A 23,440-nucleotide genomic window follows, 5' to 3' on the forward strand; every position below is an offset into this window, starting at 1 on the left:
TCTGCTGCATGTGCAAAGTCATCTTGCTGAGGAACAGGCATCCGAGCATGTGCAAAGTTCTTCCGTGCCATGGCTGTACAGCTGCAGCTGACTCCATGCTGCTGTGGGATGGAGGAGAGGGAGGACTTCTGGGTTGGAGGGCGAGGGCTGGTGTTTCAGCAGCCATGCCGAAGCCAAGCAACTCGGTGTGGCTGATGCGTGGCTTTGTGGGAGCCCTGCCGGCTGCAGCCAAGATCTCTCAGGAGGAAAGAAAGTGGCCCAGGCCTGCTGCGGTCCAGCGGCTCAGTTCTTCGGTCTTGCCCCCCCCCCCAGTCCTTCCAAAGGGAAACGGAGCAACCTTGGAGTGTGGGAAAGGCCTAATCGGAGTTGTCCCCTGAGCTGTTTGGAGTAGGAGTAGGCAGGATGGGTGTGGCAGCTTAGGCAGAAAAGTGACTTTTCTTGCTTAGGGGTGGTGGCGTTCGTGTCCTCTAAACTTCCCTTTCTCATCACCCCTAATGGGATCATTATCTTTTGTTTCCCCTCTCTGCTTCCTTTTTTAAAATTATTAATTAAGAGAAGTAGTGGCAAGGGGTCCCCTGGAGGACAAAATGGCAGACAAGAAACGCTTGGCTTTCTCCATCATCCAGTTTCTCCAGGATCAGCTGCAAAATGGAGGCCTCTCTCCGGACGCCCAGGAGAGCTTGGAAGGTCAGTTGGGGGTGCCAATGGGAGGGGTCCGTGTGGGTGGAACCTGGGGGTCGCCGCCACCCCCCCCCCCGATCTTCCGCATGCATCAAACACAGGGCTGAGTGACCTGGTGCTCTCCAGCTATGTGGCACTGGTGAGGGAGGATGTCTTGGGTGGTCTCCTCTTTCCCTGCTACCTTGAAAGTAAAGACAAACGCACATTGGTTGCTCTTGCAGCAGAATGGCTAAGCACCCCCACAGGTCTTGCAGGGCTGAGCACTGTGCAAGGGGCAGGGGGGAGCCAGCTGCCATGAGTTGCTCGGGACATGAGCAAAGGAAGCCGTGTTAACCAGACTCCTTGGTCCCATCTTCTTCAGTTGCCATCCAGTGCCTCGAGACGGCCTTTGGGGTGTCCATGGAAGACAGAGGCCTGGCCTTGTCACAGACTCTTCCAGAGATCTTTGAAGCTGCGGCAGCAAAGGTGGGTGCCTGCAGGCGGAACCTGGGGGGATTCCCTTCCCTTCCCCCTGAACCAGCAGGCGGAAGAAGTGGACTCTGTTGCTTCACATGGCAGCTTCAAATGTCCCTGCACCTGTCAGCCCTTTGTTCAGAACCCAGAGGACTGGAATCTTGCTTTACTTTAGGTGAAGGGGCGTAGCTCAGTGGTAGAGCTCCCATTTTGCATGCAGAAGGTCCTAGGTTTGTTTCTTTATTTTGTTTATTACATTTTTATACCGCCCAATAGCCAAAGCTGTCTGGGTGGTTCACCACAATTAAAACACAAAGCAATAAAATGCAAATGATAAAATACAGTATAAAAGTTTAAAACTTCAGTATAAAAATAAGCAAACAGAAGCTAGCAGGAGTGCAAAACTTTAAAATGCAATACCAGATAAAAACAACCTGAAAAACTAAAACACCTGGGAGAATCAAAAGGGCCTCACCTGGTACCGAAATGAGCACAGTGTAGGTGCCAGGCGATGCTCTCTGGGAAGCTCATTCCACAACTGGGGTGCTACAGCAGAAAAGGCCCTCTTCTTAGTAGCCTCTTCTTAGTCCCCAGCTTCTCCAGATAGGGCAGGGAAAGACCCATCTCTCCTTGAAACCCTGGATCTGCCAGTCAGGGTAGAGAAGAATGAACTAAATGAGCTTATGGTCTGAGTCAGGATATGGTAGATTCCTGGTGGGGGGAGAAGTATCAGGTGAGGACCCCAGGTGTCGTTCCAGGCAGAGTTAGTCTTCAGGGCTTGAAGCTGCATTCTCCTTGCTGCTGACCCAGCTCCACCAGGGGTTGCAGCATCTGGAAAAGTCTGTGAGAAGTGCTCCCTCCACAACACACCCGCGTATGCCTGGCAGTTTGCAGAACTTGCCACACTCCAGTCACAAGCCATGGTCGTGCATTTCTCTCTCTTCCCATGCCGTCAGGAGCCACTGCAGAGCACGCCAGCGTCTGAGCCAGTCACCCCCTCGGAAGAAGACACCGCTGAAGCGGAGAGACTGAAAGCTGAAGGTAAGTGCCCAGGTTCCTCTTCCAAGTGGATGGCTGAGACTTGTCTCCTGCTGCTTCTTCCCTTCCGGCTCTATGGTTCCCCTTCAGAACATAAGAAGAGCCCTTCTGGATCAGACCCAGGGTCCATCTAGTCCAGCATTCTGTTCACACAGTGGCCGACTAGCTGTTGACCAGGAACCCACAAGCAGGGCATGAGTGCAACAGCACCCTCCCGCCCATGTTCCCCAGCAACTGGTGCACCTAGGCTCACTGCCTCTGGTACTGGAGGGAACACAGAGCCATCAGGACTAGTAGTACAGGACTTCCAGGAGTTAGAAGAGGGATAGAAAGGGAACGAAAAATACTCCGGGTGAATGACTGGCTACGAAGGTGGTGCCGACGAGAGAGATTTGGATTCTGGGACCACGAACCATACTTCCTGGAAGATGGGCTGTCGGCAAGGGACGGGTTGCACCTCACAAAGGATGGGAAGAATGTGTTTGGCCACAGCATGAAGAACTTCATCAGGAGGGCTTTAAACTGAATCCTACGGGGGAGGGAGATGTAATGTTGGGGGTAACAATGGATGTAGGCGCATGCACTGCAACCGAGAGAGCAGCTCTGATAGCGCCCAATAATAGTCTTCAGACACAGGTAGGAAGAAAGCCAGACTATGAAGCACATGGTCTTCGATGTCTATATACTAATGCCCACAGTATGGGAAACAAACAGAACGAACTTGAACTCTTAATACAAGAGGGAAATTATGACCTGATAGGTATAACTGAGACTTGGTGGGATGAATCTCATGACTGGAATACAGCAATTGAAGGATATAACTTGTTCAAAAAGAACAGGAGGAACAGAAAGGGAGGTGGGGTTGCACTGTATGTGAAAGATACATATCTCTGCACAGAAATACAGGAGGATGAGCTTGGTAGCCCCATCGAGAGCATCTGGATCAAAATAAATGGAGCAAAGAGTAAAAGGAACCTGGTGGTCGGAGTCTACTACCGGCCACCCAATCAAGGAGAAGGCAAGGATGAAACTTTTGAAAAGCAAATAGCCAATGTTTTAAGGAAGCATGATGTAGTAGTAATGTTGTTGTTGTTCAGTCGTTCAGTTGTGTCCGACTCTTCATGACCCCATGGACCGTAGCACATCTTTTAGCCTTGTCATACGTTCCATGGGGTTTTCTTGGCAAGAATACTGGAGTGGGTTGCCATTTCCTTCTCCAGCGGACCACATTTTGTCAGAACTCTCCACCGTGACCTGTCCGTCTTGGGTGGCCCTGCACGGCATAGCTTATGGCTTCACTAAGTTACGCAAGCCCCTTCGCCACAACAAGGTAGTGATCCATGAAGGGCGTAGTAGTAATGAGGGACTTCAATTTCCCCGATATTTGTTGGGAGACAAATTCTACAAAACATGGCCCCACCAGGAAATTCCTGACTTGTGTGGCGGATAACTTCCTCCTACAGAAAGTAGAGGAAGGAACTAGAGGATCAGCTATCCTTGACTTGATCTTAACCAACAGAGATGACTTAGTGGGTAAAGTAGCAGTTGCAGGAACTCTGGGGGAAAGCGACCATGTTGTACTTGAGTTCTTCATTCTAAGGGAAGCAAAAGCCAAGTGTAGTCAAACGCATACACTGGATTTTAGGAAAGCTGATTTTAATAAACTCAGAACAATGATCAGTAAGGTCCCATGGCAAGCAACGCTAACGAGAAAAGGAGTCCAAGATGGGTGGGAGCTTTTAAAAACGGAAATTCTCAAGGCACAATCACAAACCATTCCAACAAAAAGAAAAGGTGGAAGACAACAGAAGAAGCCAATGTGGCTTCACAACAAGCTTAGGGATGACCTGAAAACAAAAAAGGACACATATAGGAAGTGGAAAGAAGGCCAAGTAACAAAGGAAGAGTACAGGCAGGTAGCACAGAATTGCAGTGATGGCGTCAAGAAGGCTAAAGCTGAAGGGGCAGGATTGCAGCTTGAGATCGATAGGCATATGGTCAAGGAACACCTAATTACTTTGAATGAGTTCAAATCTCCAGGGCCAGATGAACTGCACCCTAGAGTAAGAAAGGAACTGGCAGAAGAACTCTCAGAACCACTGTCTATTCTCTTTGAGAAATCATGGAGGACGGGGGAAGTGCCAGATGGCTGGAGGAGGGCTAACGTTGTCCCTATCTTCAAAAAGGGTAAAAAGGAGGAACCTGGGAACTACAGACCAGTCAGTCTGACATCAATCCCTGGGAAAATTCTGGAGCAGATGATAAAGCAATCCATCTGGAAGCACCTTGAAAACAATGTCGTGATTACTCGAAGCCAACATGGATTTGTCAAGAACAAATCCTGCCAGACGACTCTGATCTCATTTTATGATCAGGTCACCTCCCGTGTGGACTTGGGAATGCTGTGGACATCATATACCTCAACTTCAGCAAAGCTTTCGACAAAGTGCCCCGTGATCTCCTGATGAGCAAACGAGCTCAAAGTGGGCTAGATGAAACAACGATCTGGTGGATCCACAGTTGGCTACAGAATCGGACTCAAAGAGTGCTTATCAGTGGGACCTTCTCAAACTGGGGAGAGGTAACGAGTGGGGTACCGCAGGGCTCAGTCCTGGGCCCAGTGCTCTTCAACATTGTTATTAATGACTTGGAGGAGGAGGTGCAGAGAATGCTGATCAAATTTGCAGATGACACAAAATTGGGCGGGATAGCTAATACTTCGGAAGACAGAAACAAAATTCAATGTGCTCTGGATAGACTGGAGCGCTGGGCAGAAAACAACAGAATGACATTTAATAGGGATAAATGCCAAGTTCTGCACCTAGGACAAAGAAACCAAATGCACAGTGACAAGATGGGGGATATGTGGCTCAAGAACACTACAAGTGAGAAGGATCTTGGAATTGTTGTCGATCACAAGCTGAATATGAGCCAACAATGGGATGTGTCTGCAAAAAAGGCAAATGCTCTTTTGGACTGCATTAATAGAAGCATAGCTTCCAAATCCCAGGAAGTGCTAGTTCCCCTCTACTCAGCACTGGTTAGGCCTCATCTGGAGTACTGTGTCCAGTTCTGGGCACCATACTTTAAGAAGGATGCAAACTGGAGAGGGTTCAGAGGAGGGCAACAGAGATGATCAGGGGACTGGAAACAAAGCCCTATGAAGAGAGACTGAAAGAACTGGGCATGTCTAGCCTTGAGAAGAGAAGACTGAGGGGAGATAGGATAGTGCTCTTCAAGTCCTTGAAAGGTTGTCCCAGAGAAGAAGGCCAGCATCTCTTCTTCATCATCCCAGAGTGCAGGACACAGAATCATGGGCTCAAGTGCCAGGAAGCCAGATTCCGTCTGAACATCAGGAAAAACATCCTGACTGTTAGAGCAATGCAACAATGGAACCCATTCCCTAGTTTGGTGGTGGGCTCTCCCACACTGGAGGCGTTCAAGACGAGGCTGGACAGCCATCTGTCAGGGATTCTCTGACTTGGATTCCTGCATTGAGCAGGGGGTCGGACTCGGATGGCCTTGTAGGCCCCTTCCAACCCTACTATTCTATGATTCTAGCCATGTATTGCCTTTTCCTCCAGGAATTTGTCTAACTCCCTTTTAAAGCCATCCAAACTTGTGGCCATCACTACTTCCTGTGGTAGAGAATTCCATAGTTTATGTGCTGTGTGAAGAAGCCCTTCCTTTCTGAATCTCCCACCAATCAGCTTCATGGGATGACCCCAGGTTCTAGTATTTTGAGAGAGGGAGAAAAATGTCTCCTTCTCCACATTCTCTACACCATGCATAATTTTGTAGACTTCTATCATGTCTCCCCTCACCCTCCTTTTTTCTGAGCTCAACAATCCCAGCTGTTGTAACCTTCTCTCACTGGGGAGATGCTCCAGCCCCTTGATCATTTTAGTTGCCCTTTTCTGCACCTTTTCCAGCTCTACACTATATTTTCTGAGGTGCGATGATGAGAACTGTACACAGTATTCCAAGCGTGGCCGCACCATAGATTTGTGCAGGGGCAGTAGGATATTGGCAGTTTTATTCTCAATTCCTTCTGTAATTATGCCTAACATGGAGTTTGCCTTCTTTACAGCAGCCGCACACTGGGTTGATATCTTCCTCGAGCTGTCCACCACAACCCCAAGATCTCTTTTCTGGTCGGTCACTGCTAGCTCAGATCCCATCAGGCTATACTTGAAGTTGGGGTTTGTTGCCTCCACGTGCGTCACTTTACACTTGCTTACATTGAACTGCATTTGCCATTTAGATGCCCATTCTCTGATTGGAGAGATCCTTTTGGAGCTCTTCACAATCTGTTTTTGTTTTAACCACCTTAAATAATTTAGTGTCATCCACAAACCTGGCCACTTCATTGCTTACTCCTAATTCCAGATCATTTATGAACAGGTTGAAAAGCATTGGTCCCAATACAGATCCCTGTGGGACCCCACTATTTACTTCCCTCCATTGGGAGAATTTACCATTTATTCCTACTCTCTGCTTTCTGTTCTTTAACCAGTTACTGATCCATGAGAGGATCTGTCCTCTTATTCCATGACTCCTAAGTTTGGTGACGGACATTGTCAGAAGCCTTTTGGAAGTGCAAGAAAACAATGTCTACCAGATCACCCCCATCTACATGTGTGTTGACACTCTCAAAGAACTTTAAAAGATTAAATCTTTTTACCTTTACGGAAGCCATGTTGATTCTTTTTCAGCAGGGATTGTCCTTCTATATGCTTACTTGTTTTATCTTTAATAATGCCTTCGAACAATTTACCAAGAACAGATGTTAAGTTAACCAGCCTGTAATTTCCTGGATCCCCCCAGATCCCTTATTGAAAATTGGTGTTACACTGGCCATCTTCCAGTCCTCTTTTATAGAGGCTGATCTTAGGGACATGTTGCATATTTTGGGTAGAAGATCAGCAATTTCATATTTGAGTTCTTTGAGAACTCTAGGCTGGGTACCATCTGGGCCTGGTGATTTATTTGCTTTCAATTTATCAATAAGGTTGAGAACGTCATCTTTTGTCACCACTATTTGCCTCAGTTCCTCAGACTCCTTTCCTGAAAACATCCGTTCAGGCACAGGTATCTGTCCTGTATCTTCTGCAGTGAAGACAGGTGAAAAGAATTCATTCAGCTTCTCTGCAGTCTCCTTGTCCTCCTTCACTACTCCTTTAACTCCATTGTCATCCAGTGGTCCAACTGCCCCCCAGCTGGTTTTCTGCTTCTGATGTATTTAAAGAATTCTTTACTGTTGGCCTTGATGTTGTTAGCGATATGCTCTTCAAAATGCTTTGTTGCGTCTCTTGTTGTCGGCTTGTATCGCCTTTGGCAAGCTTGTGTTCCCTTTTGTTTTCCTCACTTGGGCAAGACCTCTGTTTTCTGAAGGAAGCTCTCTTTCCTCTGATAGCTCCCTTACCACTGTTTGTCAGCCATGCCGGCGACCCCTTGGACTTGGTGCTGCCTTTCCTCACCTGTGGTATACATTTTAGCCGGGCTTCTATTGTTGTGGTTTTGAGTAATCTCCAAGCATTCTGAAGGATTTAATCCCCTTGGCTCCCCCTTCTAGCTTCCGTTTCACCATTCCCCTCATTTTAGAGAACTTTCCTCTTTTGAAGTCAAATGTGACTGTGTTGGACTTCCTGGGCAATTTCCCACTGAAATAGATATTAAATCTGATAGCACGGTGATCACTGTTTCCAGCTGGTTCAGCAACATTTACATCTGGTACTAGGTCCTGGGCGACACCACTTAGGATTAAATCCAAGGTCGCCTCCCCTCTGGTCGGTTCCATGACCGACTCTTCTAGGGCACAATTGTTTAGGGCATCTAGAAATTTCACCTCCTTCTCGTGGCTGGAACATGCATTTGTCCAGTCAGTGTGGGGGTAACCGAAGTTGCCCATTATTACAACACTGCCTTGTTTGGAGGCCTCCCTGATTTCATTTTCCATCTCAAGGTCACTCTGAGCATTCTGGTCTGGGGGATGATAGCACGTTCCTAGCACTAAATGAGCTTCGGAGCCTGGTATGGTCCCCCACAGTGCTTCTGTGGAAGAGCCTACCCCCTCCAGGAGTTCTCTTCCGCTCGACACTGTGCCTCTCTGACGTACAGGGCAACACCTCCCCCGGTGCGCCCTTCCCTGGCCTTCCTGAGGAGTTCATATCCAGAGATGACCGTATCCACTGGTTCTCTCCACTCCACCAGGTTTCTGCAATGCCCACTACATCCAGGTTCTCCCTTAAAACCAGGCGCTCCGACTCTCCCATTTTGGCACGGAGGCTTCTAGCATTTGCATAGAAACGCCTCTACACGGTGTCCCTCCCCAGATGCCTCTGGCGTGTGCCTCTTTTGCCATGGGACGTTGGCCCCTTTGATGAGCTCTTATGTTCTGCCACGTGCTCCTGGCCCGTTTCCTCCCCTTCTACATTCGGGCACTCAAAAGCATTTTCATCTTCATCCCTTTGGGATGATTTCGCCCAAACCGGATGCTTCCCAGCTCCTGTCGGCTTTCCCCCAGGGCTGAGTTTAAAAGCTGCTCTGCCCCCCTTTTCTGTTAGCGCCAGCAGCCTGGTTCCATTTGGGCTCAAGCGGAGCCCGCCCCTCTTGTACAGGCCCGGGTTGTCCCAAAACGTTCCCAGTGCCTAAGAAATCTGAACCCTTCCTCCCGGCACCTCCGTCTCATCCACGCACTGAGACCCCTCGGCTTCGCCTGTCCCGCTGGCCCTGCGCCTGGAGCAGGTAGCACTTCCGAGAAAGCCACCTGGGTGGCCCTGGATTTCAACACCTGCCTAGCAACCTAAGTTTGGCTTCCAGGACGTCACAGCTACATGTCCCCGCGTCATTGGTACCAACACGGTCCACGGCCACTGACTCCACCCCAGCGCTATCTGCCAGGCTACCTAGAGGGCGCGTGATATCCGCAGCCGTCGCACCAGGCAGGCAGTTCACCCTGCGGGCTACACGCCCATCACAAACCCAGCTGTCTATGTGTCTAAGGATCGCATCTCCCACTACCACAAGCCCCCCCCCCAGGAGGCCCCCCCTCAGCGGGAGAGGGTATTGCTGGAGGAGGTGGGGCAGTCGAGCATGGGGTGCCCGGCGCTCTGGAGAGCAGGAGGTCTCCTGGGCCAGCGGCTGCCCTGCCGGACCCCGGGGCGGTGGATCACGCTCACCGCTTGAGCGACTTTGCCTTTGTCGGTTCTGCCTCCCGCGTGTGTTGCGTGTCGACTGGCCCTACAAGGACGCCATGCAGTGGTAGCCGCAGGTTCCAGAGCTGGCCTGCCCAGTGGGCAGCTGTGCACTGGCATGGCTTGGCAGTGCTGGACGTGCGTTTCCTCCTCCCCTGCTTTCCGGCCCTCCCCGCTGGGAGGGTCATTCGCTCCTCAGCAGGGCTTTGAATGGGGCAGGGGGCGGAAGCTGGTGCTGATGAAGGGGAAGCAAAGACCAGGCAGCAGAAAAGAGATACTGGAAGGAACGAAGGACGAGGTGGTTAGGAGCCCCAGGTGACGTGAGAGAGGCTGAGGGCACTGGAAGAGGAGGAGGGACCGTGTTGCCAAGTGAGAAGCCGTCATAGGGCCCTCCTTGGCTGCACTGTGGTGCCGGTTGGGCAGGAGAAGCCGGAGGCACAGGAGGAGCAACTAGGATCTTGAGGAGCCCGGGGTGGGGGGAGGGGAGGCCCCGGAGTCCCCAGCAGGCCCCGGAGTCCCCAGCAGGCCCCGGAGTCCCCAGCAGGCCCCGGAGTCCCCAGCAGGCCCCGGAGTCCCCAGCAGGCCCCGGAGTCCCCAGCAGGCCCCGGTGTCCCCAGCAGGCCCCGGTGTCCCCAGCAGGCCCCGGTGTCCCCAGCAGGCCCCGGTGTCCCCAGCAGGCCCCGGTCCTAAGCAGAGCGGCTGGTGTCCTCTATAACCCATTCCCTCATTTATCCTCACTAGGGAACGAGCAGATGAAAGCGGAAAACTTCGAAAGTGCCATCTTGTACTACGGAAAAGCCATCGAACTGAACCCGTCCAACGCGGTGTACTATTGCAACAGGTGAATGCTGCTTAGGGGTTGCTGTCTCCTCTTCGCCACTTGGTTCTGTGCGGAACTCCAAACACTGTCCCCGCTCTGCACAGGGGTGGAAAGAGTCTTCCCTCTTGTTTCAGCTTCTTTCCCCACGCCCGGTTTGGGGTGTCTTATTATGAAGCACCCCACCCTTCTCAAAGCAAATTTATAACCCTGCTAATAAATGGGAACCTTCAAAAAACAGCCGGCAGAAGGAAGGAGAGAAGGAAAGGAGGAGCAGGCGAGTTCCCCCTCCGCCCTGTCTTCACCTTGCAGTTTTCTAAAACAATTGAATTGCTTCTCCTGAGGCTGAATGGCTGGCAGGAAGATGTTTGGGCTCCGCCCCTTTTGCCCCTGGCCCCGCCCACCACTGGAATGTGGCCCCTGAGAGCCTCTCTGAAATAGTCCAGGGTTCGACACCCCTGTCCCTTACCATTAATTGGGATTGCATTTTGTGCCCAGTGTGGACGCTGAAGTTTAGAAGTGGATCAATAAGAAACACTTTGTGTGATGCCTCTAAGTAGTTTCTCAAATTGCTGCGCTTGCTTAATGGCTTTAAGATGCCATTGAGGGTTTTAAAAGGGGATTGGACAAATTCCTGGAGGAGGAGACAATCGGTGTTTCATGGGTCTGTGCTACCTCCAGTACCAAAGGCAGTGAGCCTATGTACACCGGTTGCTGGGGATCATGGGCGGGAGGGTGCTGTTGTGCTATGGCCTGCTTGCGGGTTCCCAGTCGACAGCTGGTTGGCCCCTGTGTGATCAGAATGCTGGACTGGGTGGGCCCTTGGCCTGATTCAGCATCAGGGCTCTTCTGTTCTTATCTCAGAACTTCCGTTCAGCAAGTGTGCGGTGTGCCTTTCATTCCCGCTGCTGAATTACAGCCCGTGAGGAGAAGCCAGGGAACTTGTGTTGAGAGTCCCTCTTTCTTTCTCTCCAGGGCTGCTGCTTACAGCAAACTCGGAAACTACGCCGGAGCAGTTAGAGACTGCGAAAGAGCCATACATATTGATCCCAAATACAGCAAAGCGTACGGCAGGATGGGGTGAGGCCTGCTGCCGCTTAACATCCGCCCACTTCAGGGATCTGAGCCCACTGTGCTGGGGTGTGGGGCTTGTGTGAAGAGACGCCATCTCATGCTCTGGGCAGACAGGTGCCACCACCGAGCAGACCCTGTCCACAGGGACTTCCAAGCGCACCTCAGATGGTGGAGGATGCGGAGCAGAGGCAGCCCTGAAGAATTTAACAGGTGGACAGAGCCATGGCAGCCTTGGTTGCTCCGCAAGTGTGATAGTTCCACGCAGCTGGGGGGGGGGGTCGTCCACTCTCTGCAGGGAGGAAGAACCCAGCGCAGTTCTCCTGTCCCGTCTGCTAGTGCAAGAGCTAAACTGCAGGCTCCCACTGCTGTGTTCTGGCCTTTGAAATCTATGGGGAGCCTGGCGGGGCTTCCCCTCTGTGGCTCCGAGGTCTTGCTGCTGCATGTGCTGTTTATCCAGCGTTCCTGGGTTCTCTCCCAACCAGGCTGTTTCCAACCAAAACAGAAGATGGAGCATTGTGTATGTAGGTGCCCGTAGCTGTTCCTTAAACCAGAGGAAGGGGGCAGCCTTTTCAAACAACTGTTTCACGGGGGTGCAAGTGAGCGGGCAGCCTCATTTCCCAATTATTTTTCTCCCCGCCCCCCTGCCTTTCTGCAGCTTAGCGCTGTCCAGTCTGAACAAACTCTCAGAAGCTGTCGTCTACTACAGAAAAGCCCTGGAGCTCGATCCGGACAACGAGACGTACAAGTCGAACCTGAAAGTCACGGAGCAGAAAATGAAGGAGGCACCGAGCCCGGTGGGTTCCTGGAACATGGCAGGGGGAGCTGGGAGAGGCTCCCTAATCTGGGGGGGACCTGCTGCCCTTGGCCTAATTTCATACAGGGATGGGGTGGCAAGAGGGGGGCGGGGACGAGGTGGCACAGAGAGAAGGAGGGGAGAAAGGAGTTGATGGAACAGAGAGAGAGGCGGAAGAAGGTGGAAGATGGGGTGGCACGGGGGGCGGGGAGGCAATGGGGTGGCACAGTTTTGCAAACTCTGCCCAGTATTGCCTTTGGCTCTGCCCACCATCAGCCGTGCCTCCGAACGTCTTTCCTTGTGGTCAATGGCTCTTTATAGGGTAAAGCCCGCCTCACCCTGAACGCATCCAGTGTGTGTTCACTGCCCTGATATGTGTCCCCCCCCCCCCCCCGGTTGTCTCCGCAGACAGGAGGTGCTGGAGGGCTCGACCTGGCCGGCCTGCTCAACAACCCCGGCTTCATGAGCATGGTGAGTGGAGGTTGCGCCATGTTGGTCCGATCGCGCTCTGCATTTGCCCCGGGAAGGCGGAAAGGTGCCAGGCGTGTCCTTGCACAGCAGAAGAGGGTGGGGGGTTGCCGGCCCAAGCCGAGCAGAGCAATCTGGGGAGGAGACCCTGGCTTAACAGTAGAGCCCAGGAGGGGCCTCAATCCCCAGCAGCGTTGGCAGCTTAAGAAAGGGGCGGGCGTTGGGAAGGCGTTCCGTCCAAGAGCTGCTGCCCATCAGAGCAGTCAAGACTCTGCTGAACAGACAACTCAGGGAAGACGGCTCTCTCTGGTCCCGCTTCTTCCATCAGGGGCCTTTCGAGCGGCTGCACAGGGCATGCCAGAATCGCCTGCTTAGCATTCCTTGCCTTGGTCCTTTTTTTCTTCTGGAATAATTTTTGGGGGACCAAAGTGGATGCAGGGGGAGTATTGCTTACACAGTGCCATCGCTCTGCGGCTGCCAAGGTTTCCTTCTTCCAGGGTGTCGCCCGGGGCACCAAAGCAAGATCCAGCCCCTACCTCTTAGCTTCAGAATCCTTCTATGTGTTCCTTCTTGCTGGGGAGGGGGGGCAGAAACAAGCTCCCTGCAGCTGCTCCTTCTCTGGCGGATGGGTGAAGCCGGAGTCCGCAGTCCCAGGGAACGGTCCGTCGGAGCTGTGTGTTTGATCTGGCAGGGAGGGCAAAATACTAAGTGTAGGATGCTGAAGTTTTTCCTGGCCTAAATCAGCTACATTTTAGAGGGGCGAGGGGAAGAAAATAGTGTACGGTGGGGGTGGGCAACTTGAGGTTGAACCCCAACTCCCATCATCCCTGACCTTTGGCCATGTTGGCTGGGGCTGATAGGAACTGGAGTCCAATCTCATCTGGAAAGCAACAGATATTTACCAGTATTCCTATCGAAGTAGTACAAAGCTTTGAATGTGTTTGAATATAGCATGAAACTGCCATGAAGTATGTGTAGTTGCATTTAAAAAAAATAACAATTTTCTCCTTTTAAAAAACGAAATAGGCATCTAACCTGATGAACAACCCACAAGTACAACAGCTGTAAGTATGGGAACGTCTCAGTTTTGGGTTTCTATAAAAAGGTTGTTCCTTTTGAGGTCGGGTTTCTCTCAAAGTCCCGCACCCCGCACAAAGACACGGCACGGAGCCAAGCTGCCCTGAGATCAATGAAGCTGCTGTGCTCAGGCTGGAGTCCTCCGCGCGTTTATGTGGGAGTAAGCCCCCACTGAAGACAGGTGGGCTGTCTTCTGACTAGTCAGCATGCATAGGACTGTGGCGTGAGTCAGTCAATGGGTTATGAAACATTCCAAGCTACTGAGAACGGTGTCCCTGATTTAAATCCATTGGCAGATGTTTTTATTTTATTTTAAAAATCCATATACTTATTAAAACGGCAGAAGGCAAGCGCCATATTAAAAGAGGCGCTTTTAATGAGTTCAAATCTCCAGGGCCAGATGAACTGCATCCTAGAGTCATAAAGGAACTGGAAGAAGAACTCTCAGAACCGCTGTCTATTCTCTTTGAGAAATCATGGAGGATGGGGGAAGTGCCAGATGATGGGAGGAGGGCTAACGTTGTCCCTATCTTCAAAAAGGGTAAAAAGGAGGAACCTGGGAACTACAGACCAGTCAGTCTGACATCAATCCCTGGGAAAATTCTGGAGCAGATGATAAAGCAATCCATCTGGAAGCACCTTGAAAACAATGCCGTGATTACTCGAAGCCAACATGGATTTGTCAAGCACAAGTCCTGCCAGACAAATCTGATCTCATTTTTTGATCAAGTCACCTCCCTTGTGGACTGTGGGAATGCTGTGGACATCATATATCTTGACTTCAGCAAAGCTTTCGACAAAGTGCCCCATGATCTCCTGATGAGCAAACGAGCTCAAAGTGGGCTAGATGAAACAACGATCCGGTGGATTCACAGTTGGCTACAGAATCGGACTCAAAGAGGGCTTATCAATGGGACCTTCTCAAACTGGGGAGAGGTAACGAGTGGGGTACCGCAGGGCTCAGTCCTGGGCCCAGTGTTCTTCCACATTTGTATTAATGACTTGGAGGAGGAGGTGCAGGGAATGCTGATCAGATTTGCAGATGACACAAAATTGGGCGGGATAGCTAATACTTTGGAAGACAGAAACAAAATTCAAAGTGATCTGGATAGACTGGAGCGCTGGGCAGAAAACAACAGAATAACATTTAATAGGGGCAAATGCCAAGTTCTGCACCTAGGAAAAAGAAACCAAATGCACAGTGACAAGATGGGGGATACGTGGCTCAACCACACTACAAGTGAGAAGGATCTTGGAATTGTTGTCGATCACAAGCTGAATATGAGCCAACAATGGGATGTGTCTGCAAAAAAGGCCAATGCTCTTTTGGGTTGCATTCATAGAAGCATCGCTTCCAAATCCCGAGAAGTCCTAGTTCCCCTCTACTCAGCACTGGTTAGGCCTCATCTGGAGTACTGTGTCCAGTTCTGGGCACCACACCTTAAGGAGGATGCGGACAAACTGGAGAGGGTTCAGAGGAGGGCAACAAAGATGATCAGGGGACTGGAAACAAAGCCCTATGAAGAGAGACTGAAAGAACTGGGCATGTCTAGCCTTGAGAAGAGAAGACTGAGGGGAGATAGGATAGCACTCTTCAAGTCCTTGAAAGGTTGTCCCAGAGAAGAAGGCCAGGATCTCTTCTTGATCATCCCAGAGTGCAGGACACGGAATCATGGGCTCAAGTGCCAGGAAGCCAGATTCCGGCTGAACATCAGGAAAAACGTCCTGACTGTAAGAGCAATACGACAGTGGAACCAATTACCTGGGGAGGTGGTGGGCTCTCCCACACTGGAGGCCTTCAAGACGAGGCTGGACAGCCATCTGCCAGGGATGCTCTGACTTGGATTCCTGCATTGAGCAGGGAGTTGGACTCGATGGCCTTGTAGGCCCCTTCCAACCCTACTATTCTATGATTCTTTGAGGCAGTGAGCCGCACTCTGGCAGCTTTGGGTGGAAGCTTATTTCCAAATGCCATTGGTGCATTTTCCTGTGGCTTTCTCCCTCGCCGTCTGCCACGGGGTTTGCTTCCGCGGGGTGGCACTCTTGTGGTCTCTGTGGGGGGAGAAGGAAGAGCAGGAGAAGTGCCCACCGGTAGCAAGAGAAATCCTTCCTCGCCGCCACCACCCCACCCTTGAAATGATGATAATGAGGCCTTCCTCAAAGGGCTGTGAGCTCCTCTTCCACGGAGCAGGGCCAGACACGCAAGGCCTCCAGCTTCTGAGGTGGCTGAGGAGAAAGGGGAGGCCTCGGCCCTTTTGACTGGAGGGCAATCCCAGTCATCAGAGGGTGAGAGAAGGCTCAGAGAAGGGCAGGGAGAGGCCCTGTTTTCCCCTCCTTCTGATGCCCCCAGGGAAGCCAGTGGGTCTTCTCTGGAATTATGCATTTGTATTATTTATTGCAGTCATTTCTACCCTGCTTCTTAGCCAGACAGACTCCCAGAGAGCCCTACAAAGTTCGTAGGATGCTCCCTGTCCTCAGGCGTACTATCTAAAAGACACGGCATATGAGGAACAAGGGATGGGGAAAGAGTAGGAAAAATCACCTCCAGCCAGTATCCGTCTCCCGTCTTGGGTCTATCAGACACACAAACTGCTTAGGACTGGAGGTGTGTGGGGAGGTGGGAGGGAGATGAGATGACTGGGAGTTTCAGTCAGGTTTTCTTTTTTTGTGGTTTCCCAGTGAATTTATTTTAATTGTATTAATTTTCCAAAGACAAAGAAAAAACCACGCACATCAAATTTGAATCTAATTATTGACAGAGATTAATACATTTATCTGCCCTTTGCAGACAAAACTATAGGTAGAATCCATTGGCTGCTTGGAGATTTTCTTTAGGCTTCTTCACAATAACAAATTATATTTAGGGTGTAATCCTGTGCATGTTTAGACACAAAAAAGTGCTAAAACTCCCAGCATTCCCCAGCCAGCCAGCCTTTAGTCTCTTTTCCATAATCTGTGGAAAGGCTTTGAGAAATATTACCTGTTATATCCCTGGTGTGTATAGAACATAAAACATGCCACATTATGTGACAATCAGATACTTTTCCTTTAGCTCATTTCAGCTGGTACAATAATCCCCCTCCCAGCTATTTGCCACAGTTCCGTGTACCAAAATTTCAAACAGTTTTTCTAATGCTTTTGGAAAGTATCCAGTGTTGCTTTGTTTCCCCTTCAAGGTTTTTAATCCTTTATTTTCTCATGCACAGAAAAATCTGCCTTTTTGTGGCTTTAACCTGCCCAGAAGGAGAATCCCAACACATGGTGAAATGCTGGCAGGGTGGGGTGGGGAATGACTGTTTTCCTCCTAAAGAGTCAGGGGCTGTGAATCCTGTTTCTTCCACTGACTTTCCCTGTCCATCCTGGCAATTTCTAAGGCTTTTAAGAAGCCATTTCATGGTAGCAGGGGGAGGAGCGAGTTCCCAGCTCTGAAGCCAGAGTGTTTGGGGGCCATGATGGTGTTTTCAGAACCGCTTTTCCTGTTCCTTGGATCTCCTTTTACGAAACAGGTGGATTCGTGGCTCAAACCACTCAAGGGCCTTCTGTGTATTTCAGTCTAGTAATGGTGAGCAGGCAGGGAAGAGCTCCTTTCTTATCACCCCACATCACAAAGCCCCCCCCCCTTTTTTTTTGTAGGATGTCAGGAATGATTTCGGGCGGCCACAATCCCATGGCGACGCCTGGAGCCAGCGCTTCCCCCAACGACCTCGCCAGCCTTATCCAGGCGTGAGTAGAACACGCGCGCGCTCTCTATGCAGCTGCCTCCAGTGCACAGGAAGGAGCAGCGATCCATCCGTTGCGTGTTTCTTCTTATGTTCTTTCTATTCCTCTCCCATCGCCCAGACTGGGTGCTGTCCTCAGATCCCTTTGCTAGCTTCGTGTTCCCTTCTGGATCCAGCATAAATGGTTCCCTGACCCTTTAAAGCTCCCCGTGGCTTTGTCCCACCCTCTTGGCTGTTCACTTCTTGCTGCATCCCCGCCTATGACTCCAGCTCTTTCAGCTTGACCACCCTCAGCCATACAAAGGTCTTCTGGTTCCTTTCATGATTCTTTCAGAGAATTCGATCTCCACTTACCCAACCCTGGAACCAGTATAGACCCAAAGTCTTTGCTTTAGTAGCAGTGGGTATCCTAGCTATAGACTACATTGATTTCAACATCTGGGGTTTAATAGATTAAGGGCACAATCCTATGCATGTTTAGACAGAAAAAAGTCCTGTAACTCTGGCTGCAGAATGCTGGGAGTTGAAGGACTTTTTTTCTGTCTAAACGTGCATTAGATTGCACCCTAAGATAGTTATTTATTAGTTTCCTTGGCATATGATGGTGCTATTTTTATGTTATGTAATATTTATAAACTGAAGAATGGATTATAAACTATAATTTGTACATGTTTGATAAGCTCGATAAAAAATAAAATGAAAAGGAAGTCCCTAGTTCAGACGTTGCATGACTAGGTGGCCGTAAGCAAGCAGCTCTCTCTAAGACCCTCAGTCCTTTTCTCTTCTATCTGAAATATGTGGATAATAATTCAGACGTAACCTTACAGGGTTGTTGTTAGCACTGTGGCTAGGTAAGGCCTACGAAGTGTTTTGATATTATTATGTGTAGAAGTGTTACAGGCAGATACAAAAACCAGGTATTCTGTAGTATAGCTAAGAATTCTGTTTGTTGGCAAAGTGTGTTAGGCAAAGGGCTGAACAAGGCTAAGTGAAAATTGTATGGTCTGATCAACCGAGTCCTTGTATGCAACGTGTATGAATTCTATAGATTCCCAAGCAATGCTTAAGAAATGTGTAAACGCCTGAAAAAGTACATTGGGTCCCATTCCTAGGAATTCTATGGATTGAGTCCTTAGGCAACATTCACTGAAACTAAAAGGCATGGAAAAATTAAGGACATACTCTATGCCATGTGCAATTACATAATTTGTACTGCGATGTGACAAAGCTGATGGGCATTTAGATGGACACAGAACCTTATTTTTAATCACAGAAATGTAAAACTGCAAGGAGAGCTCTTTTGTCTTTTGAAGTGTTGTCTGAACCACAAGTAGGGTTTGGCTGGGGCTGCTAGGCATTTGAGTTGGCCAAGTGTTCTGTGCCATGTGTGGGGCGACAGATATATAACTCTTTGCTTGTTCTTTCTGGTTGTGGCATGTCTCCTGTAGATAACATGAACTGAAGCTTTGCCTGTAAAGTTTGAGTTTCTATTTTTTATTTTACATTGTTGTTTTAAACTTTTATAATGTATTTTAGCATGATACATTTAATGGTTTTCATTGTTGTGAACTGCCCACAGAGCTTTGGTTATTGGGCTGGCATAGAAATGCAATAAATTAAAAAATAGTAAATGAACGTCAGTAATCAATAATAACTCTTTGTGCCGGGTTTTCCTTCTTCTGCTACAGAGGCCAACAGTTTGCTCAGCAGATGCAGCAGCAAAATCCAGAACTAATAGAACAGCTGCGCAGCCAAATCCGGAGTCGGACCCCCAGCAACAGCAACGAAGAGCAGCAGGAATGAGAGAGCCAGCAGGTGAGTTTACAAGTCTGTTTCTCTCTTATGAGCATGTACACACTCATGCGCACTGCCCCATTTTCACCCTCTTTACATGGACCAGTTGCCAGCATGCAGTGAAAAAAGGTGCAATCCTACGCATGTTTAGACAGGAAAAAGTCCAACAACTCCCAGCATTCCCCAGCCAGCACAGGGAGTTGTCAGACTTCTTCTGTCTATACATTCATAGGATTGCACCTTAAATAAGTTAATTTACTTGGTTTAAAATCTGTCCCCGCACAAAAAGGGACTCAGTAAAAGTGCAGAAGAGGTGATCAGTTGGCCAGGTCCACTAAAAAGAACCTCCATGTTCAGAGACCCTCCCATTCTGTCTAATACTGACCTCTGGTGGCCAATGCCATCACGATTGTAGCCAAAGTGGGGCTGCTGAGAAGTCAGAGGGTGCTCGAGGGAAACCCAGGGTTTGCAGAAGTACAAAAAAGCTTTAGGGGGAAAAAGCAGAAGGGAGCACCCTGCCTGACTGCCCAGTGAGGACAGACTATGCTCTGCAGCCAAATAATTTTGTGAATTTGGGGAGGGTGGGGCAACTGGAGGAACTGTGGAAGAGAAAGCAACTGAGGAGAGAAGAGTTAAACTCATCAACACGCGTGTGGGTGTGTGTTTATCTTTCTTCCAGGGCTTCTCTTTTCTGGGGAGACATCCTTCACTACAGGGAAAAGAAGAAAGGAAGAAGAAAAAGGAATTGGACAGCCCATCTTTGTCTTGCTGTCTCTCCAGCTGGAAAACCCCAAGCGGGACAACGGGTGGGGAGCCAACCCTGATCCGACCTGCATGTTACAGACAGTTTCTTGTAGTCTGCCCGCTCTCCTCCCGCCACGCTCTGCTCCTGCGGGGCGGGCCTCTCCAGAAAAGCCAGCAAACAGTTGACCACAGACCAGCGTCCCCCCTTCTCCCCCCCCAAGAAGCAGCCAAATGTCCGGTGATTTTAAATCCCCCCGCTCCCCGCTCGGGGAAGCACTGCTGCTCGGAAGAACACTCCACTCTGGACCCGCACGCTTTCGAGCCACCGGGGGGGGGGGGCGATCCTCCCCCCTCTTCTTACAGACCCATTTGCCTCCCAGCTTGGAGGGGTTTCTGTTTCCGCTTCCCCGTCTGCCACCTTTGCTGACTCTTTCTGGCACCAACGAGCCGGCGGGTGGGGGCGCTTCGAAGTTTGCCGCCGTTGGCCCGTTGCCTGTCCCTGGGCACAGCACCCGCATGCCTGTAACATCAAACGGTGAACAGGCACCTGGCAGGAGGAGGATTTGTGTGACCATGTGTGTTGCTGGTGGGGGGGGCGGGGGGGAGCTGATAGTAGGGGGGGCCGAAGACCATATTCTGGGATTTTTGCAAATGGGAGCTCTCTCTTCATTTTGTTTTTAAATGGGACTCCTTTGATTTGTTTTAAGATCATGGTAAGCATGATATGAATAGTCAGAGTGGTGGGCAGATTAGGGTTTTTACAGTGTTTTTAGTTCCAGTTTGGCTTTTGTTTTTCAGAGGGAGGGAGTTCTGCCCACAGGTGACCCCAGGAGATCCGACGGGACCCATTCACAGTGGACATTGAGTGTCGGACACCCACGGTTGCACCCGGGGTTCAGTTTCCTGGTGGCAGTTTGCATCTTTCTCCAGCTGGGCAGAGACAGGCCTGCCAGCTGACACACCCTAGCCCAGGGGTGTCTCATACATGCCAGGAAACCAGCCCTTGAAGGCTATTTCTGGGGTCGGGGGCTCAAAGGAGCATCCCTCAAAGAGCAGGGTCTGAAACAGCCCCCTCCTTGCTGGCTGCTTGGCCCCCCAGCCTCAGCCAGGGGTGGGGAGTGTCTCTCCCTCCTTCTCCAACAAGTCAGATCAAGCAGGTTCTGTGTGAGGTTCTGGGTCAGGGGTGGGGGCCATTTCCAAACATGAGTAGCTCAGCAGAAAGGAGGCCTGGATTCAGCCCCCTTCCCTCCTGCTCAGCCCGGAGCCATGCTGCCTTTCCCTCCGGGGGACTGCACCGCCATCCCCAGCTCTGCTCTTGGATCTCGGCCTTCCTGCAATGGGGCACTTCTGTTTCGCCCAGCCCAGGCCCAAGCGTAGCTGCCTGGACAGTAGCCTGGAAGTAGCCTGGTGCCTGGAAGGCCTGTGCTCTGTCGCAGCTCTTAAACAGACCTCACGAGGATGGGGTGGGTGGGGGGCGGTATACGGGCTTGGCTCCCCCTGCCCAACCAGACGCATCTGAACTGGACCTCCAGTTCCAGCCTAGTCTGGGACTGCTGAAAACAGAACTGTTGAGTGTCCTTCATAAAACTTGGAGCAGGAAAGTTTGGGGGTGATGGAGGGATGACATTTCCAAGATGGCAAAGCTGCCTCGAGGAAAATAAGGGAGTAATCCCAAAAGGGGAGTCGGGGTTGCTGCCTTTGCGCTTCTGGGTGCTGAGGAAGAGCCTTCTGACTCCTTCAACACACGTTCTGTTTCCAAAAATTGGCACTGTTTTCATTTTTTTAATGTAGAAAATAAACTTCTTTTGGCACGGTTTGCCTTCTCATGTCAGCCTGTCGCTCCCTTGCCTCGGGCTGACCAGAGCGCAGCGGGAGTTTCGGGGCCCAGCTCTGGCGCAGACAAAGTGGCCCTGTGGCAAGTCAGGCATGCCTACCTGGGCTCCCTGTTTGTGAAGGAGGCACGGGGGCGGGAGTGTTTGAGGGGCTGGCCCATCCCGTAGTGCTGCGCAAAAATTCAAGGGATGGGTCACGGTCAAAGGAGCAGCCCTAATGTTTTTGTCCCCTGTGACAAAGAAAGGGACCCCAACAAACTGCTGATCTTACGAGTAACAAGCATACAACAATGAGATTTATAATATACTATAAAACATTGATGAAACATTGCTTGGGATTGCACAACAAAAGGTGCAAGTAAAAAGTAGTAATGCCATCTACAAAACACTATAAAACATTTATATCAAAGTGTAATACATAGCTAAGGTTATACAGCAAAAGGTGCAGATAAAAGTCAATTTTGGGACCAACTACTAAAACATAGAACAGTTGACAGGTGAAACCTCTTTCCATCTGCTATAAGCATTGCAGTATCCAATTACAAAAGCGAATTGTAGAGTTTAATTCTTGTATATGGGTTCAGAAATTCACTTCCTATTCACTCTGACTTGGAATCCTGCCTTGAGCAGGGGGTTGGACTCGATGGTCTTGTGGGCCCCTTCCAGCCCTACTATTCTATGAGTTCTAGTAACCTGAGGGACATGGAAAGATCTGCCAACACATGCTGGGTTAGATCTGGCATCTGGATTTTTCTAAACTGGCTATTCAGGTGCCCCATTCTGAAGCTCACAAGCAGGGCCGAAAGGTGGTTGCTGCCTTTGCCTCGCGGTTTGCTCCCTGCAGCTGGTTTCCAGAGGAGCCTTGGGCCTAGGAGGCCGCCTACGGCTAATGGTGATGGGGGGGCTGACCAGGAAAGGGGTCTCGGAGGATGGCACAACAGAGATGCCCACCCAGCTGTGGAAAAGATGGATTCTGTGCGGAGGATGGCACAACAGAGATGCCCACCCAGCTGTGGAAAAGATGGATTCTGTGCTCGGGGGCCCATAAGAAAGGGCAGAAACCTATAACCTTGAGTGAGAATGTAAGGTTACTTGTTTTGAAGCAGACCCAGGTTGGGCAACCCTAACCCCAGCATCCTGTTCCTGACAGTGGGCAGCCAGATAATCCTGTAAGAGAAGAGCCTTGCTGGATCAGACCCAGCGTCCATCTCATCCAGTGTTCTGTGTGCACATCAGCCAACCAGCTGCCCACAGGAAACCCACAAGCAGGACATGACTGCAACAGGACTCTGCCCATGCTCCCCAGCAAGAGGTGCACACAGGCACGCTGCCTCTGATACTGGGGGTAGCATAGAGCCATCAGGGCTAGCAGCCCTTGTTGGGCCTCTCCAGGAATTTGTCCAGTCCCACAGCCAACTCCTCCTTCCTGGTTCCTTGCCTCTGGTGCTCAGCTCCAGACTGCCACTAAACATAGAGGCTCAGCTTCCAGGGCCAGCTGCCATCATGTTGCATCCTCCATGGAAGTATCTAATCCATCCTTCCCCAACCTGGTGCCCTTGCAATGCTCCGAGCTGCAACTCCAGCATTCCTGACCGTTGGCCGTTGCCAGAGGCTGATGGGAGTTGAAGTTCAAAACATTTGGAGGGCACCAGGCTGGCTTCAAAGAGGGTTGGACTCTATGGTCTTGTGGTCCCCTTCCAGCCCTACTATTCGATGACAGAAAGCCACTTCGGGTCAGAGCAGAGGTGGGTCCA

The 23,440-nt window shown here is 50.5% G+C and overlaps 1 protein-coding gene across 6 annotated transcripts in view; it reads left to right on the forward strand.

Moving 5' to 3' along the window:
• LOC146333899 (small glutamine-rich tetratricopeptide repeat-containing protein alpha-like) overlaps positions 1 to 21,670 on the forward strand; it is a 24,047-nt gene extending 2,377 nt beyond the window's left edge. For 3 of the 6 annotated variants that reach the window (XM_084825039.1, XM_084825040.1, XM_084825042.1), the window contains 11 exons: positions 554 to 687; positions 1,043 to 1,146; positions 2,091 to 2,175; positions 10,110 to 10,209; positions 11,161 to 11,265; positions 11,915 to 12,053; positions 12,461 to 12,523; positions 13,547 to 13,584; positions 17,231 to 17,320; positions 19,005 to 19,131; positions 19,790 to 21,670. In XM_084825039.1, coding sequence (XP_084681165.1) covers positions 588 to 687; positions 1,043 to 1,146; positions 2,091 to 2,175; positions 10,110 to 10,209; positions 11,161 to 11,265; positions 11,915 to 12,053; positions 12,461 to 12,523; positions 13,547 to 13,584; positions 17,231 to 17,320; positions 19,005 to 19,119 — 939 coding nt within the window. In that variant the 5' untranslated portion in view covers positions 554 to 587 and the 3' untranslated portion in view covers positions 19,120 to 19,131; positions 19,790 to 21,670. The remainder of the gene's footprint in view (positions 1 to 553; positions 688 to 1,042; positions 1,147 to 2,090; positions 2,176 to 10,109; positions 10,210 to 11,160; positions 11,266 to 11,914; positions 12,054 to 12,460; positions 12,524 to 13,546; positions 13,585 to 17,230; positions 17,321 to 19,004; positions 19,132 to 19,789) is intronic. The other 3 variants (XM_084825044.1, XM_084825038.1, XM_084825043.1) reach the window with 1 other exon arrangement.
• Positions 21,671 to 23,440: the final 1,770 nt, after the last annotated feature.

Source organism: Heloderma suspectum, chromosome W, assembly GCF_057233095.1.
Source record: "Heloderma suspectum isolate Gila_16-S chromosome W, 16-S_ref, whole genome shotgun sequence".
Taxonomy (NCBI): domain Eukaryota; kingdom Metazoa; phylum Chordata; class Lepidosauria; order Squamata; family Helodermatidae; genus Heloderma; species Heloderma suspectum.